Here is a 19,697-nt window from a genome sequence, read left to right as displayed (position 1 = left end):
TTTTTCCATTTCCATCCTTCTTTCTACTTGCTATCTCATAGTTAAATCCTCCTCTAAAACGAAGCGAGAACCCCTCAAGAGCTGTTTTTTGTTAAGTAGATTTTGTTTTTCGCTAATGCTGAGCATGACTACCTTGATTGGCCTATTTCTCTCAACGTGTGGTTTGCCAACCCTCCAAGCTTGGCAGATTTGTCCTTGCCACAACAACACATCTTGTAGGAAATCCCTCGTTAGGTCAAGGGTATGTTTGCCTTCCCCATAGTCTTTTATCCCCTTGATAATTATATTGGATGCCCTAAGTTGCCTTTCCTTGACCTCTCTGTCTTGCGTGTTCACACGAATCTTTGCCTCTTCTCTTGCCATATCAGGGTGTTTGTTGTTTTTGTTCCAAGTTTTGGTGACTTCTGCAAAACTTCTTCTCTTCTCTTCACCATCCGCCTTTCTTGACGAACTAGTGTGAAGAATCGTTTTCTCCTTATTATGAGATGACTCGGTATTTGCTGTGACCTTGTTTGTTTCCAATGTCACATTCAGATTTTTCCATTCATCCTTCATATTCTGCCATTCAAGCTTCCCGACTAAAAGTGTTTCTTGCAGCGTTGAGATTTGAGCTTTTAAAGTGTTGTTATTGTCTGCAAGAGTTTTATTTGCTGCAATTAGCACCTGTATATTGCGGTAACTTTCTTGCTCCTTAGCCTCTAGGAGCTCCAACCTCCTCTTGGCCCTCAAAAGTTCTTGCACATAAAGATCTGGGCACCAAGCGAGAGGTGTGGAGGTAGGGCTGTAACTGACAGACTCACCGAAGTTATTGCTACCATACAGATGACTGTCACCTCTTAAGTGTGGAGGAGGACACATTTTGACTTGTTTATGCAATCTCTGCCCGTGTTTCTGCTTTTCATGTGACCCTTTTATACGAGCAAGTCTACGTTTTAAAATGCCCTTGAACTGTTTAACATTGACCCAGATATATTTTCCTGTCTTGCCAAGTGATGCCATTTTGACTTGCCCTAAATGGTTAGTTTCAAAGTGTACCATAATTTCTTGACCGTTTTTTACCAATGAGAGGGTTTGTTTTTCCATGGTTTGCATATCCGCTGTTTGTTTTCTCATTTGTGTATCCTCAATTTGTTTTTCCATTGATCAAAAGAAAGAAGGGCGAAACAAAAGCTAACAAGAGCAAATATATAAAACAAAACCGGAAAGTGCACCTTGAAACCCCTGGCTTAAGGCCTGCCACTATCTTGCTGTGGGCTGGGCCCCAGTCTTCGTTTTACCCTTGGAAACAGGCCTACCTAGGATCTGAACCCTGTCTGGTATTGTGTCTGCTGCCCTGGTACCTAGGATAAAAGTTAACATTATTACACTCACACCATCCCACCCCACCCTTGCTGCGATGCCATTGTAGAATTATCAACATTAATTAATGAACATATAACAAATATATATATGTATTTATATTATTAAATAAAATAGTATATTGCCTCCAATGATTTTAGAGTCAAAAGTTAAAAACGGCCAATACCGCCATCAAATTCCATGTCTGCGGAGTAGCCGTTACAGAAATACAATGCTTGCCAATTTAAGAATACATGCAACCCGCGCCATTGCCTGCATTTCTTATAAAACATAACATTCATTCTTTCTGCTATCTTTAAAAAAAGAAAGCATTTTCAACAGCAACTAGTCGAGAGAAGCCAAAGATAAAAATCATGGAATCGTGAGTAATTAGAAACGGGCGAAGAGAGTGAAGAAGATGAAGGAGATCAAGAGTGTGGTCATGCCTTTTGCAAGTCGGAGAATTCAATCGTTACGGTCCTCTTTGAAATCTGCCAAATTAATCAGAGCTAAATCCAAAATAAAGCAGTTGGCTGAAAAAAACAAGAAGCTAAAGGAGGAGGTCAAGAGGGCCAAAGAAAAAGCAGAATGTAGCAAACAGATTCTTGAGCTAAAAACAAATATGATGGTGGAATTGTGGACATATATTGAGGCAGGATTGAAAGAAGCGAGTTATAGACTGCGTAGATTACGAGGTTTACCGGGGTCTCCGGAAGGGGCTGCGCAACTTTCTAAGAAGAAGAGATATGTGGTCAAGTTTTATGAGGGTATTGACTACTTCAATTGCATAATTTGTTTGGAACCATGGACTCGATCAGGACTACATGATATCTAGTATCTTGTAGAAAATGAATCTTAAATTAGTAACTTCTATTTCTTTTTCTGCCTTGAAAAAATTTACAGTAACTTCTATTTATTTTTCTGCCTCGTAAAAAGAAATAAATTACTGTAACTTCTATTTCTTTTTGTGCCTTACTATGTCAAGTTATAAAATTGTTCATCACCATACCAATACAATAACTAAACTAGTTTAACACTTCTAGTATCTTTTGTGTTTATCCAAAAGTATATGAAAATATCTCTTGATGTACATTTCGAACAGAGGTCCTATAATGTGACAGATTTGCTAGGATTTTATGCGTCTTGGGTGTCTTGCCCTGCTCTGCTTTGCTCTGGTGTTGAAAGATAAACTGAAATCCTCTTGATATACAAAGACAATCATTTGCTTTAATTGCCCGTCTATATGGCAAAGGCTAATGTTTAATTTCTTTTGGGATTGATTGTGTGATAGTTTTTTAGCATCAATGTTTCAGATCATACTACATGATCCATGATTTTCAATTCTTTTGCTCTCCTGCATCTTGATGATGGATAATGTGGTATTGTCCGAAATGTTGATGCTAAAAAATTATCATAAAATTGATCCCTGAAGAAAATAACATCTAATATGGATTGTGGAAATCTGATGAACTTAATTGAAAACTAATGTTTTCAGGTTAACTAAAACAGGTGCTTTCCTCCTTAGATACGATGACAGCAGAGAATAAAGGCTTCTCCCATGGTCTCATTTTTCAAAATGAAAATTTTACCATTTTTTCTTTTTTCTCATTGGCAGTATAAAGTTTTGGAGATAGCAGATTTCCATATTCCATGACAGTGTTGAAATGCTTCTAGAAATGATTGTTACCAATTTTTAAACATCAATGTTTTGGATCATACTCTATGATCCATCATGAGGACAAGAGAGTGTACAAGGATGTAAAAAATGGATCATACTCTATGATCCATCTTCAAGATGAGATAGCGTATATGGATGCATTTTTTTTTTTTGCATCTTTATACATTCTATCATCCTGATGATGGATCATGGAGCATGATCCAAATTGTTGATATTCAAAAAGTGGTACACAATCATTCCCAGGAACATTTCAGCTCATAGTTTTGTCGAGTATTGAACTTTCATTTAAGAGATTCTAGAAAGAATTTTTTATGATAATAGATAGTTTCTGTTATCTTTGCTTAGTATCTAATGGTTCTATCGTATTCTCCTATATTTATTAGAAAGTTTCTAATATTTAGCTTCCTTGATGAAATCTAGATGTGATTTATGCCCTCTTTTTGCATTTTTCCTGAATGATTTCTTGTGATTTTCGTGTTTTTCCAACGCAATTTTCAATGATTTCTAGACACGATTCATGGCTCCATCTTGTCTAGTTATTGGGCGTTAACAGAAGTCATTTTTTGCAGAAATTTTTAGAGACGTTTTTCCGCAAACGTCTCTTGCTCCCAAGACTCCTATTTGTGCACCTGTTACACCATTCTTGGTGTCAAATCTACCATCTTTTTTGCAATACCTATCCATGCGCACCCATCTCTAAAAACATAATGGATGATTTTTACTAGCAAATCTCCATTTTTTCTGCAAATTCTTCCTTCCATGGCCATCGACTAGGGTTTTGTTTGAAAACCCAAATTTTTTGGCTCCAATTTTTTTCTGAATACAAATTCTTGGTGGGTTTTTTGAGAGCTCAATTAGATTGTTGTCAGATTTTTCTAGGTGCCTCAATTTTTGTGCCTTGATTTTCAAGCTAGTGGATCTAGAAATCGACAACATATTCTTTCTAGGTTTTTTGAGCTCTCTTCTAGATACCCCTTCAATTTTTCTGGGTCCTCCATTTTTTGCCTCAAAGTGCGTGCCTTCACAAATTTTCACACTTTACTAAAAGATGTGCTATGGCATCTTTGACGAATATTTTGCTCAAGGGCAATTCAAAATTCAATAGTCGGAATTAAAGCAAATGGAAGCAGTGGATGCTAGCAATCTTTGAATATCAATATACTGATTAGATTGTTTTGGATGTTGCCAACGTCCAACTGCAACTAGTACTGATCAGGATACATGAGATCTAAATATTTAGGAGTTGGTGATGCTTCTCAAATTATCCATCGCTAATGATCGACTCTCTTAGATTCCATCCGGAAAAACAACTGCCGAGATATGGGAGCATTTGAAGAAACTTCATGAGACATCAGACAAAACAAGAGCCTTCTTTCTCAAGAACACTCTGTTTTCTATTATTACGGATGAGGGGAAATCGCTCTAGGAACACCTGAATAGGGTTTAGGAAATCCATGATTAGTTGCTTGCCATTGTGCTCATAACCATCAAAAATTTGCCCAAGTCCTTCAAGCATTTTTTCGAGTCTCTCAAAATTACTTCTACTGGTGTTGATCTAAAGTTCATAGATCTCTGCACACTTCTGCTTCAGCGAGATCGGTGCAAACAATATTTCAATAGCAGTTCTAGCTCCCCCTCCACATAGCAAGCCTTTATTGTTGAATCCTTTTAGAAGGATAAGGAAAAGTGTCATTCAAAACAGTCTTCTCAACAAAAGCCCTCTGCTCCAGCTTCAGAAGACTCTAGGGAAAAGAACATTCAATGTAACTATTGCCACAAGTATGGACACATGAAGGTTGAATGTCAGGAGCGCTTAGCAGCCCTATCTAAGCAATCTAGTTCGCAGCCCACAACGAATAGTATGGGGCACACTAAGTAGACATAATCTACCTTTTATGCCTATTGATAGCTTCGTGTTTTGGATAGATTAACCATTAAGGGAGGGTATTACGATAATAGATAGTTTCTATTATCTCTGTTTAGTATATAATGGTTATCTATTGTATTCTCTTGTATATATTAGAAAGTTTCTAATATCTAGTTTCTTGTTTCTAGAATAGAATGTTTCTATTCTTTATGATTGTTTCCAAAGGAAACATCATTCAGTCTCTTGTATAAATTGATCTCGTGATCACTGTTAATATCAATCAAATATTTACCAATTACTTCATAATAGAAATCTCCTGACATATGAATGACAAGCAAGGGAAAATTATAAAACATTCCCTAATGTTACAATTCTATAGATTTCTTTCTTTCTTCTACAACTATTGACTTAGATGATTATGAATTTTGTATTAGTTTGAAAAAATTCTTTATTTTTAGGTGGCATATGTGAAACACTTAACATGCCTGGTCTATCCCTGCACATTTTGCAGGCATGCCTGCATCCACATGAGAGCAAATGGCTTCAACTAGGTTTTTTGTCCGTCTCCCCCTTTTCCAATCTGATTAGTGACATTATTTGTAAAAAAATACACACAAGGGAAACAAATGCAATACAGATTTATGCAAAACAACGGAAACAATATAACACAATTTGTGTTACATTGTTTCCATTGTTGTGCATAAGTTTGTTGCACTAAGCATCACAAACATGTTAACTTTAGCATTTCATGAATGCGCCTTGTTAAACTAAGAACTGCTATCGTTATCCATTTTGCGGAACAATTTTTATGCATTTTTACTATTCTACTTGTTATATTTCAATATTAACTGCAGCATTCTATAGATATGGTTGTCCTACATGGTTAGGTTTCTTGTCCATGAATATGTTGCAAAGTGTACTATGGAAAAGGTCCTCTGTGAAATGAAAGATCAAAATTGGGAGTTAAGAATGGTAGCATTGGTTGTACAACATTTTTTGCAACTAGTCTAATGATGGGTCTTTTGCAGCAATTACTAGGACAGTTCTTTTTTTTTTCCCAGTTGGTTTGTTAAATGGAAAGGACACCCCTGGTGACATTATCTGTTAAAGAATACCGCACCTCAGAGAATGCTGGGCCTGCTTTGGGATTTGTATATCAGTAAAATTTACCTCCTTGGATATTCAAACTCATAGCTAGTGATATGTAGGTGGTGACCATACTTCAGGGCATTTAATAGCTCTCAACATAGTCTGAGTTGCCTCTTACAAGATCTGAAAGATCAGATCAAGAACTGATGTTATCCCTAGTGCACAAATGTAAGTAAATTAACAATTCTATGTTAATGTAATGCCTAGAAATAATGATAAACAACAATAAATAAAAGAAAAATAGGTACACAAGACACAAGATATTTATCCTAGGAAAAACCAGCCACACTAGAAATATATTTCTTTAGACATTTGAAGATTGTAGCTGCGATAGAGATCTTTATCTCTAGAAATATGGACATTATTATCGTTATTGTCACCTTCAACTGAAAAGGACATTTATATTTAAAATTGTATTAAATATAAAGTCATGTGTCATTTAATGTGCGTTGAGGCATGGATATACAAAGAGTTGTATTTGAATATTAAGAGTCATGTTTTAGAATTTGAAGAGACCTTCCGTTGTTATTTGAAGAGTCTCTCTTCTTAAGTTATATATATCGTAGCAAGCGATTGGCATTGTACACTTGAACTGTCATGATTAATAAAATGATGTTTTTTTGTTGTGTGGTTGGGTTTTTCTCTTCATTCTAGAAGGGTTTTCCTAGGATAATAATGAGTGTCTCTCGCATCTATTCTGTTCTTTTCTTATTGCTGTTTATCATCATTGATTTCTTGGCTCAAAACTAACACTTTCAAGATCTGAAAGATCAGATCAAGACTGATGTTATCCCCAGTGCACAAATGTAAGTAAATAAACAACTATATGTCAATGTAACACCTAGAAATAATGATAAACAACAATAAATAAAATAAAAATAGGTACAAAAGACACAAGACATTTATCCTAGGAAAAACCAGCCACACTAGAAAAATATTTCTGTTGTTGATACGAAATTGTTCAATTACAATGCTTTCACTTGATACAATGCATAGACACACATAGCAATCACATATGTATATAGAATTGAGAGACTCTTCATATCACAACTGAAGGCCCCTTCAATTTCCAAAAACAAGTCTCTTCATATTTCCAAATGCACGACTCTTCGCATGACACATGTCTCCTCATATAATATTATCTCTCAAATATTAAATATCTTCTCCAGCTGTTGACACAATATAAAGGTATTTTCTCAATTGCAAAATCAGAGATATAGATCTCTATTGCAGCTACAATCTTCAACATACCATACCTCAGAGAATGCTGGACCTTCTTTGGGATTTGTATACTAGTAAAATTTACCATCCTGGATATTTGAACTCATAGCTAGTAATATGTAGGTGGTCACCTTACTTCAGGGCAATTTATAGCTTTACACAGTCTAGGTTGCCTCTTACAAGTTCTGGAAGACCAGATCAAGAACTGTGGTTATGCCCAGTACACAAATGTAAGCAATTTAACATTGAACAACTCTATATCATGAAGGAAGTTCAATAACTTGCCTGATTGTGTGCATAGTTATGAAGACGAGGTTCATATAAAATAAATCCAAGGAAAAGGATCACTATAGCTGGGATGCAAAGTAATCCTAATGTTCCCTATCAGAAAACATGTTTAAGTCGTATCAAATGTTTATAAGCATGGCAATAAAATATCTTGAACAATATATTATTTTACTCGAAGGCCCTAGCCATCAATTAAACTCCAAAGCTGGTGGTATAGAGTCTATAGACTATTTTACCATTTCCGCATCATGCTTCGGAGTTCCTAAATAAAGATAATTATAACTTTGAGTAAATTTACAGCACCAGGTTGCTGATTATCAAAGAGATAAGAAATAAAACTGTCTGTTAGGGGAGAAAACGATATAATTTTGAAACTGAGCACTAAGGAGATATACTGCCCCATCACTTTCTCAGAAACCTGCAAGTGCTCGAATTGATGAGCTTGCACCACATAAACTCTGAATACCAATGCCATGTGAATACTGTGTTTGGCATACAGGCATCCATAATATCTGCAATGCAAACACTGCCATTTGCAGCCATGAGCAGCATCACTGTAATGTAAATGGGCATCATATTGTGTAGGGAGATGATGAGTATTGAGATTAGCTCCATATAACCTGCTTAACATAGAAGGGATGACGTGAGATCAAAAAGTTTGACATGTTATATTCATCTCAATGTCAGAGATGGGGCAAGAAGCTTCCACCAAAACATGGAACTTTTGGTATATATTTCAAACCAAAGTAACGAGAATCAAAATCAGCAAGGCTGAATCGAATTGCGAATCAGTCACGAATCAGCAAATTAAAAAAACCCTTAATATTTAGAGATTTTAACAATTTAAAACTAATTTCATGCACCCTTCATTGAATATAACTTAAACACACTATAACGTCATCAAATAGAAGCTAACATACATAAACATGGAACATGAATGATAAATCCATCACATATGCAACTATGTTTGTCAATTAGTAACATCTATTATCAACCACCTTAATCAATTTTCCAAAAATCCAAATTAGTACATTTGAAAGGAAAAACAAAACCATACAAGGGCAGACTCTGTAAAAAAAAATGTTGATATGAAGTTGCTTCAAACAAGGAAATTAAAAGAACCTGCAAGAATAAAATAAGGTGGTGCTGATATCCTGCAACTGGGAGAACATCTGTGAGAAAAGCCCAAGCTGTTTTACAATCATGGAATGGATGATCTCTTGATACACCTGTGCTGCAAATGGCTAGATCATGTGCACATCTTTCTGATAGTAAGGTGAAACTATCGAGTGGAATTTCCCTCCAAGCCCTTCAATTGATGCTTGTTTGATTGCAAGGCAGGTGGAAGGACATAGTCCTTCACTTCAGCATTTTCCATTTCTATCAATTTTCAAGAAGACTAAATGCCCTAAGAAATAGAAGTCTGCTGGAGATGCTCTAATGGCTCTTGATATGAAGATTGTTGTGAATGTAGAAAATCAGGGAAACAAGGGCAAGCAAGGTCAAAGAGTCCATTTTGTGCATATCCTATAGCATACTCTAGGAGTGTGTCTTGAAATTGGAATTACATGATAGGGATGAAATTTCCACTATTAGCAAGTTGCAAGGGTAATTTGCTAGCAATTTTATGTTAAGGTTGTAGCTTCAGTTGGATTGATTCAATCATGATTATATGTTAAGATTAATAAATTGATTATATCCTCCCTCACTAAGAGGGAGTGTTAAAGTAATAGCTTCGTTGGATATGATATTAGTATATGGAACATACATATATGTAAGCATATGTATATACATGTATATGTAAATACATATATAAATATTTTTGATTTACTTCACATGCTGATATCTCATGCTATTTGATACTTTATGATCATGCCTTGATCGGGCTGTATATATTAATATATATGCTATGGTAGTTCCTCTCATCTATCAAGCATCGATTCATGACATAATGATACTATATTTGTTGTTCCTATGTTCTTATTCTGTTATTTGATAGACTACATTCAGTTGGTAGGTATCAAGGATTTGATGCCAGTGCACATACCAAAAGAATATAAGTATGATGAATATCATATGATTGATATTTCTTGTTGAATCATACTTTAGATTATATTGAAAGATAACATCTAAGTTGATAGATATATATGTTGATATGCCATTACAGGAATATCATACTGAGGTGATATCTCTCCATATGCTTGAGAGCTTAATGTGTTCTATAACAATCCTACCTAGCTAAGAGGGAGTGTTAAGGTTGTAGCTTCAGTCAAATTGATTCGATTATGAGATACTTTTTGGTTAGTAAATCATCATTTCGACTCTACTTATATAGAGTATATTAAATATAATAGCTCTCTCTCTATACATTATATTATATATACATGGTTATATATATTGTTAATATATTATAATCTAATAATGATTAATCATAGAGAAATGTCTCCTTCTCTCATATTCATAAGTCATTCAAATCTGTATTTGGAACATATTGATATGATGGCGGCGTTATTACATTTGCAGAAAATGATCTTACAAAAACAACAATTTTAGCTTCCATAACCCATTTGTTTTTGTTGTCCAACATGAATGTGTTGTGAAAGATCCCCAATATTGGAGGTCTTGGAAATTGTTGTTTGTTTCACAACTTGAGTCTTTGGCATCTTTGAAAGACTTTGCTCAGTTTTGATTTTTTTGTTTTCTTGTTGGTTTTTCAATTGTTTAAGATTTTTGAAGATATATGCAAAAATAAAAGATAAGTAACAAACAAATCTGAACTACATATAATAAACTTACGATATATTTAAGTTTGTTAAAATATTTCTCATATAGCCTATAATAGCCCAAAATAACCAAATAAACATGAATCTGACCCTGTCACCTGTCTGTGACTGATGCTGGATAAAATGGTCAACTGCGAGTCCCTTCCCTAAAATGTAGGGATGCTCTTAGAAATAGGAAACTCATCTTGTCATCTTGAAACTGAAACCAGGATCTAGTCCCAAGAAACCTCATATTTGGAAACTGCCACATCCTCCTAAATTTTAGGGAAACCTCCTAAAATCAAGGAACTGCACCAAATTGGCCCACTGTTTGAAATGCCATGTTTTGCCATTGAATCCCCTATGCGAGTCTCTGTCCAACACTGCTGGCCTATGAGACTCCCATGACTCTGATAGTCAAACTAAGAAGGGGACATGACAGTCCTCCCCTCTCGGAGATGCTTGCCCTCAAGCAACTACAATGCCAGGTGCTGTAAAATGGATTCACCCTCCCAAGTGGCATCCTCTATGGGGAGACCCCTCCAGCGAACCAAATATTCCCGAATCACCTTGCTTCTCAGTCAACATTCCCTCACCTCAAGAATCTCCTTAGGAACCAATGTCAAATTACCCTCCTCATCCAAGGGCAGCAAATCGGGTGATGCTACAATATGCTGTCACAAGGCCTTTTTCAGGCATGACACATGGAACGAATTATGAATCCGACTATCAGGTGGTAACTCAACATTATAGGCAACCTCTCTAGCTCATTTGAGTACTCTCTATGGTCCGTAAAAATGAGGCTTGAGCTTCTAAGCTCCTCCCATTTTTAGCGTGCTCTACCAATAAGGATGTAAACGTAGGAAAACCATATCACCCACCTCAAATGTCCTCTCAATCCTATGCCGATCAACATAGATCTTTTTCTGATTCTGTGTATGTTGCAAATTCTCCCTGAGAGACCTCATTATATCTTGGTTCTCCTGTAACCAATCTTGTGCCAAAGGAACCCTGCTGTCACTCAAAGCCAAATCAACAAAAGACAATGCCTCATAGCCGTAAAGAGCTTTGAAAGGAGTCATATCAATAGACATATGGTGCATAGTATTATAACAATACTCGCCTAAATACAACCAGCGCACCCATGCCTTTTGCTATCCTGACACATAGTGGTGCAAAGACCCCTCAATCCACTTATTGACTATCTCAGATTGTCCATCGGTTTGAGGGTGGTAGTTGGTACTAGGGGTCAATTTTGTGTTTGCAAGCCTAAAAAATTCCTTGTCACTCACTATGGTCTTGGGAAGACCATGAAGTCTAAACACCTCCCTGAAAAATAGCTCAACTACCTGAGATGCTATGAAATCAACTGCAATTGGAAAGAAGTGGGCATATATTGTTAGCCTGTCTACCACAACATAGATACAATCTTTCACTTGAACCTAAGGAAGACCTGTATAAAATCCATCGAGATCCCTATCCACTTCTGTTCCGATATAGGTAATGGTTGCAACAAACTGGCAAGGAAAGTATCTTCTGACTTGTTCCATTGACAAGTCATACACTCACAAACATGACATAAGACATCATCCTCCAACTCTATCACATGCTCAAAACCTCTATCTAGAGATATGCCAGGGGGTATATCACCAAAAACTCTACCATGTTAGTCCATCATTGACTGTATATCAACATGAAATGCCTTGTCATCCTAACATGTGGGAGTTTTGGGCTTCACATAACATTGTGTGGCCCAAATCACATCATCATGTCTAATAATAGATTACATCCTATGAGAAGACGCCTCCATAGGTCCACCATCTGAAGCTTCTCTCAGAACTTTCTTCTTCCCTCTAGTAATGAAATCTAACTGCATATGGTGATGGTCAATAATGTATCAGCCAATACCCTATAACCACTGCATACCCAAAACCACATCATAATCCTCTAATGGTAGCACATAGAAATCATTTGTCAAAGTGTAATCCCCCATCTGAATGCTAAGCTAAGGAATCCTCCTAGTATAGTCCAATACTGCACCATCAACAACCTTTACTCCAAACCTAACAAACTCCTCATGCTCCAACCCACATCTATCAACTAACGTTTGATCAATAAAATTGTGCATGGCACCTGTGTTTACCAAGCTCATAACACACTGGCCTCAGAGCGTACCTTTCAATCGAAAGGCATGAAACCTGGGATAACTGGAGAGCGTAGCCATAGTCACCTTGGCAGAGGCCAAAGGCTCAGGAGTGTCTAACTCCAATTGCGGGTGCTCCTACTCAACCCCCTTTGGACTATCCTCAGTATCAGTGTTAGATATCTCCTCCTCCCCCCTCTTAGATGTTACCTCAATCAAATGAACCTTGCCTTTACCAAGACAACGGTGATCGGGCTCTCATGGCTCCTTACAGGAGAAACATAGTTTTCTCCTTCTCAGCTCGTTCCTAGTCTCTTGGTCCAACTTGGGAGATCTGAATGGTGGTCCCCCTCTACCCTGACGTGTGTTGGTCTTTTGTAGGCCGAGAGTCCCTAAATGGCTTCTTATTTGCATGATAAGAAGTAGGAGTGGTGTCTAGTTTCAATGTCACATCAATAGCCTCCTTGAGAGTGTTTGGCCTGAATGCTCGCACCAACCCCTTAAGCCTATCCTGCAATCCCTCTATAAAAAGCATCACTCTACACTTCTGAGGCATATCAGGTACCATGACTGCAAAATGCTAGAACTCATTAATATAAGTCTTCATGTGTCCTATCTGTTTAAGAAGTGCCAACTCCCTATAGTAAAGCTGTGTGTCTTTCTGATCAAACTTGGTAATGAGGTGTTTTGTGAACTCTGTATAGGATTGAACCAAGGCATGATCTTGGGTGACTAATCCATGGTGCCACCAATCACAGGCAACCTCGTCTAATGCAAGATTGCAAACTGAATAGCATCACACTAAGGCATAGGCCTCAAAGAGAGATATATGTCCAGCTTGTGCACTTGTATCACTAGTACCATCATATGTAGCCACCTTCCCATTTGGTCTACAAAGATCATTGTTCTCCTGTGGCCTATGGCCCCTTTCTCCTCTGAACTTGAAAACATCTCTTTGCTGTGCACAATACTGGGGAAGAGGAGAAGCATCACTAACCTCTGAAGGTAGGGCTCTCCACTCATCCATGGCTGCCATAATTGAATCTTGGAATCCCAACTCGGGTGGCTCTACTTCAGTTACTCACCTAGAAAAAATCATAGAAGTAGGGTTCTATCCCTAACTGGTGTGCGAGGGTGTGCCTACCTGGTGGAATGAAGGGAGCTCCCAACTGATGTGTGGGATCTATGACTATCCTGACTTCTTGTGATTGGAATTGATTTTCTTTGCCCCTATCTCTCATGCTTGCCTCTATGTTTATCCAACTCCATCCGTTCCAAGGTATCCTGCAACCTTTCCAAGGTCTAAATTATCTTGGGCTATGTAGTGATGAGAGTTCGCATCATCTCCCTCTCTTCCTCCTCCTGCTGGTTCTGTTTGACATGTCTTTATTCATTTGCCATAGTGGGTTCTTGTTCTGTACCAATTTCTAAATTGTTCCAAGCTCTCTGACAAGTGTTATAAAGTCTGCTCTCCCCGGATGCATATAATACGTATTCAATCCACCAATTAGTGACTACCTAGATGCTAATATGAATTATCAAAACTTTTGATCTAGTACCCAGATGCCAAAATGAATTATCAAAGCTTTCTAGCCAGCACTTAGATGCTGAAATGAATTATCAAAACTTTCTAGCCAACACCTAGATGCCAAAATGAATTATCAAAACTTTTTAGCCAGTACCTAGATGTCGAAATGAATTATCAAAACTTTCTAGCCAGTACCTAGATGCCGAAATGAATTATCAAAACTTTCTAGCCAGTACCCATATGCCAAAATAAATTATCGAAACTTTTTAGCCAATGCTCAGATGCCAAAGTGAATTATCAAAACTTTTCCTAAAATCTATAGTGACAATTTCTCACAAACCCTACAGGTTGGCAGGATGTAAGCTCTAATACCACTGAAAGATCCCCAATACCAAAGGTCTTGGAAATTGCTATTTGTTTCACAATTTGAGTCTTTGGCTAGCATTTGACATCTCTGGAAGACTTTGCTCAATTCTGAATTTTTTTGTTGTCTTGCTATTTTTTCAATTGTTTTTTAATTTTTGAAGATATATGCAAAAATAAAAGATAACTAACAAACAAATCTGAACTACATATAATAAACAACATTCATTATTGAAAATATTGGAAATGCCTCAAATCGTACTAGGAATAATAATCAAATTTTTGCATTCAAATAGAAAGATTGCTAGTGTTGATTGCTGCCTCAAATACCATGCCTCAACTACAAATATGGCTGCCTAGCTGAAAATGGGTCTCCCACAATTGCAAAGCCGTCTAGGAGGAAATCGATTGCTCCTCTGATCTCACTGTTACCAATCTCTCAGAATTCAATCACCCAAAGACTTGTTGAGGTTTGCGTCCCAACAATCTTGACTTGAGGGTTTTGTCCCAAGCCACAAGATTGCTCTCCCAGAGCAATTCCAAATATCATAAGGTTCAAATGTCAAAAGACGATCAACAATTAGCTTGCCATCTCCTTATAACTCCTCCAAGTGCAAAACGAGCCCTAAATGAAATTCAGACCTTGCACTTTTAAATAAAATATAATAAAATAACATTTCCCCAAATAAAGGCATCCATGCTATAGGAAAAATATTACTTTATTAAAATTCCACAGTTCAAGGCACCAAAAAGTCTCCGGATAGTGAAAATGTGTATAATAATTCGAGACCTTTTCAACGAGCTATAACACATAGGCATACCTAACCAAATGAAGCAAATATCCCCTTATTACTTCGAAATGGCTATATAAACAACCTTATTTTAATTTATTTAATCGCTAACTTAGGAAATATTTAAATATGTTAAAATATTTCACATATAGCCTATAATAGCCCAAAATAATCAACCAAACATGAATCTGACCCTATCACCTATCTATGATTGATGCCGGATAAAATGGGTCAACTGGCAGTCCCTTCCCTAAAATGTAGGGATGCTCCTAAAAAATAGGAAACTCATCCTGTCATCCTGAAACTGAAACCAAGAATTGGTCCCGAGAAACCTCATATCTAGAAACTGCCACATCCTCCTAAATTTTAGGGAAACCTCCTAAAATCAAGGAACAGCAGCAAACTGGCCCAAAACTGTCTGAAATGCCATGTCCGACCACTGAATCCCCTGTGTGAGTCTCTATCCAACACTGCTAGCCTATGAGACTCCCATGATAGGCTAATTCCCATGACTCTGATAGTCAAACTAAGGAGGGGACATGACATGTTGCCTAGACTTTTGCACACTCAAAATTTTAAACTTTGTTAAACTCAATGTCTGAGTCTCTAAGAGTCCTTATAATGAGTGTATATGTAGTTATAATCTAAAAAATCCATTCATGAATTGTATTCTTGGTTGTTAAAATGTGTCCCTCATTTGTACTATCATCAAAGTCATTGTGAACATCTAAGTCCAAATGGTCATGCCACATTCACAAAGTTGGGTTCAGTCTTAGTGAGGGTTTGTAGTAGGTCCGGGCAGGGTTTGCATTACACATTGTGGGTTTGTGGCAGGTCCAGGCAGGGTTTGCGTCACAAACTGTGGGGCTTTGCCGATTCATGGACCCACAAGGACCTATAGTTTGTGGCGTGGACCTTGCTTAGGCCTGCCATGAACCCAACAAGAGTTCGAACTCCAGGGGGACCTAGACTCGACTAGTAGGGTTTGAACCTTGCTACCTAGATCAAAAGATATGCTAGTTTTTGTGAACTATGTGATCAAGTCATAAAGGAATATTAAATTATTTTCAAAATAAATTTTAATATAATTAAAATAATTAACCGATGGGCTTTCACCTAGATGATAGCCCCCCGAGAATTCCTCACACTGCTGCTTGTCGATTGCTGCCAAACTTTTCTCACCACCGCTGGCATGTCCGTGCGAGAGACTTGGTTGCAACTGTGCCAAGTGATTGAGTACCCCAGACCGACAGACAAATGTTTTCCAAATGGATGGAGGGGTATTGAGTCTGCCATTAGGGAAAATGGTGGATCACCCACATTTATCTGCACCGTCACCGCCGTCTGCAATTGCATATGAACTGTAAGCTGGAATCATTCTTGTGTCTTAAATATGGATAGTTCATTATTGTGTAATGCATGTGTCTCTTTGGATTCCTTGTCATGACTTATTTGTGTTGTGTTGAGCTTATTTTCAACTGATGATGGGAGTTATGTGTATGATCAGTTTACATGTGTAAAAACTTCTCGTTGTTGAAAGTAACTACGAGTTACTTGCAACATTCTATATTTTGTATTTGTATTGCATGCAAATCTGTTTTTGAAATTTTTGTGCTACATTTTGAGAAAATTGGGGCACAATATTAGATGATGGATGATGGGTAATCTTGTCATTCTTGACTTTGAGCTCTGAGATTTTGAGCTTATGTTTCAAGTTTCTAGGTTGCATGAAATTTGAATAGTAGATGTAGAATACCAAATGACTGAGAAATCATTCCATTAGAGCATAATCTATGCTTGAATGTTGTACTTTAAAAGTTCAAGCTTCATTAGATATAGTGTTCATAGAGTGTGTAATGTCCCCTTTCTAGCATTCATAGCATGATGTTGTCGTTAGCCTATTTCCCCACAGTCCCGTAGGCTAACTAGGACATTAAAGGGGCTTAGAGGCCATTTGGCCTAGACAGTTTCAGTTGCAGGTCTTTCTGAGGGGTTCTGGGGCAACTTTGGGCATACTTACTATTTATAGTAAGTCATCTTGGACATGGCCGAACATTCAGTCACAGTGGTATGTCGATGGTAATTGTTTAAAATCGACAGAAAAACTTATTTATCATTGATAAGATTTGTTATGCATTTATAAAGCCATTCTATAAAGTTAAATTTAAATATTTAACTTTATTAATGCATAGACTATAGTTTGTGGGAAATATTTAAATTAAAAGAGTTCCTTTTATTTTTATAACACATTGGAGACATAAGGTACATAAAGGGAGTTATGTTTTATCCCACATTGAGAAAACGAAGGATTGAGCTCTTGTGAGAACAGTATAAAAGAAATGGAAGAGCTTTTTTTTGTATGCTTGGATGAAGATTAATGTTATGTTGCTAGATATCTAATTATCGGGCTTGGAGGACGGAATTCCTCTTTACTAGCATTCTCTTCGCTGTTGGAAGACATAGTCAGGAGGATCAAGGGTGTTTTCACTTCAGGAAACACACTGGGTTTCATTTGGGGCGTTCGCATAAAGAAATTTACAAGGGTTTGAGGTGCAGATCTGAAGTTAGTTATTGCTATAGTGCCGCATGAACAGTATTTTGCTATAGTTGGCATGAACAATTTTTTGCTACAGTACGGCGTGAACAGTGTTGGTATCAAGTTCACTTGTTTTTCCGGCTGATTAGAAGTTTGGAGGGCTGCCGACTACATCTGCAAAATACTACGGCAACTAATTCCAGGTTTCTTCTGTCAAATTTTGATACTTTGCATAATAATTGTTGAATACAAGTCTGAATAGTTGTTGCAGCCTTTAAGGCAGCTGTAAGTGCACATCTACATTTAAAAATCACCCTTTTATCAGCAGATTGAAAGAGTTTCCAGATTTTTCATATACTGTTGAATGTGTGCCAAGTGTTTGTGAAAATGTTATGATGTGTATTATGCATTTTAATGTCACTTCATAGTTGTTCGTAAATCTACTCATTAGAAAGCAATTTATTGAGGAAATCAGCTTTATGAGTTTGCATACAAAGTGTTTGACAATATTCCTTAAGTTAAATTTCTACAAGTCAAAGTTCAAATCAGGGGAGGATATTACAGTGGTATCAGAGCTATAAGTCCTGCCATCTTGTGGAGGTCTTATAGGAAATTTGGAACTGGCGGATAGAGGGAAAAGTGTTTGATGAAATGTCAAAACACTAAAATCAGAGCATTTATGTTTGAGCATGCGACAGGGGCCTTATAATTTCCGCAATACCAGAGCAAGACAAAGTAGGAGTTCAGACCTGCAAAGCAAACAGTCTAGTTCATCCGTACAGGGGGTTATAGAATCCAGTCATATAGACACAGCGGAGGTATTCTTTGATCAAGACAGCAATATGGGTGACCGAGATGACAGGAATACAAGATTAGGTGGAGGCGGGAATGCCGGTCCAGAGCCTGGAGAGGAAAGATTCTTACAGTTATTAGAGACCTTGGTACAGGGTCAGCGAGTAACAGAACAAAGGGCACAGGAACAAAATCAGAGATTGGATCTTATGATGCAGATGATGGCTCGTCAAATGGGGTTGAATGCTAACATGGGTGGAGGAAATAATTAGAATGGTAACAATCAGAATGGAAATGATCAGGATGGGACACATAATGGAGATGAACAAGTTGGGAACAATTTCGGTCATGCACCCCAGTGAGCTAGGACAGTGAGTTCAAGGCCCATGATTTCTACATTTCCTCCTAGAGCTCTAGAGCAGCTCGTACCAGAGCGCCAGATTACTGATATACAGGACCAGTTGAGGAGAGATTGGGAAGCCGGAGGGCCAGATTTTACTGTTGCAATTACCTTTCGGGAGTATATGGATGTGCGGATGAAACATATGCCACGTGGACATGACAAGAATCAAAGCTATGAGATACGGAAGAAAGTAGGGAGACTTGAGTTACCATATTATGATGGCTCAGGAAAGTCTACAGCAAGAGCTTGGGTTCAAAAGCTTGACACATACTTTCAATTGAACCCTATGCTTGAGGAAGAAGCTATTAAGTACGCAGCAATTCATCTGGATGGGTTAGCACACGAGTGGTGGCATCATGGTATGGTCACTATGGGACATGCACACATTACCTCATATGTGGAGTTTACAGAGAGGCTGATTGAACGTTTTGATAGGAAGGATCCAGAACTCCATTTCAAGGAGTTAGCTCAGCTTAAACAATGGGGATCATTGGAAACATACATTTCAGAGTTTCAGAAACTTGTAGTTTAGTAACAGATGTATCTGAATGGAGGATACTAGTTCTATTTATGGATGGGTTAGCTGATCCGTTGAGAGGGTGGATTAAAGCTCTCAACCCTCCCACTTTGCAGGAAGCCATTAAGAAAGCTTGTGACATGGATTCCTCTTCATCTTCAAAAAATAAATTCTAGGCAAAGAGTTTCCCTTCAAGGAAAGATAAGGACAGGAAACCTTTTCATAAAGAGGTTCAGCCAGCTAAGGAGGAAAGTAAGAGGTTGGACAATGAGACACTTAATGATCTCAGGAGGAAGAAGCTTTGTTTTCATTGCAGGGAGC

At 37.5% G+C, this 19,697-nt stretch overlaps 1 protein-coding gene across 2 annotated transcripts in view; it reads left to right on the top strand.

The window, feature by feature from the left end:
- Positions 1–1,664: 1,664 nt before the first annotated feature.
- LOC149555251 (uncharacterized) overlaps positions 1,665–19,697 on the top strand; it is a 78,773-nt gene continuing 60,740 nt past the window's right edge. For both annotated transcript variants that reach the window (XM_089829356.1, XM_089829355.1), the window contains exon 1: positions 1,665–2,105. In XM_089829356.1, the coding sequence (XP_089685482.1) occupies positions 1,757–2,105 (349 nt within the window). In that variant the 5' untranslated portion in view covers positions 1,665–1,756. The remainder of the gene's footprint in view (positions 2,106–19,697) is intronic.

Source organism: Cupressus sempervirens, chromosome 5, assembly GCF_028749045.1.
Source record: "Cupressus sempervirens isolate cs-2001-9-10 chromosome 5, ASM2874904v1, whole genome shotgun sequence".
In the NCBI taxonomy this organism is placed as follows: domain Eukaryota; kingdom Viridiplantae; phylum Streptophyta; class Pinopsida; order Cupressales; family Cupressaceae; genus Cupressus; species Cupressus sempervirens.
This window is presented reverse-complemented; position numbering and strand designations above follow the sequence as displayed.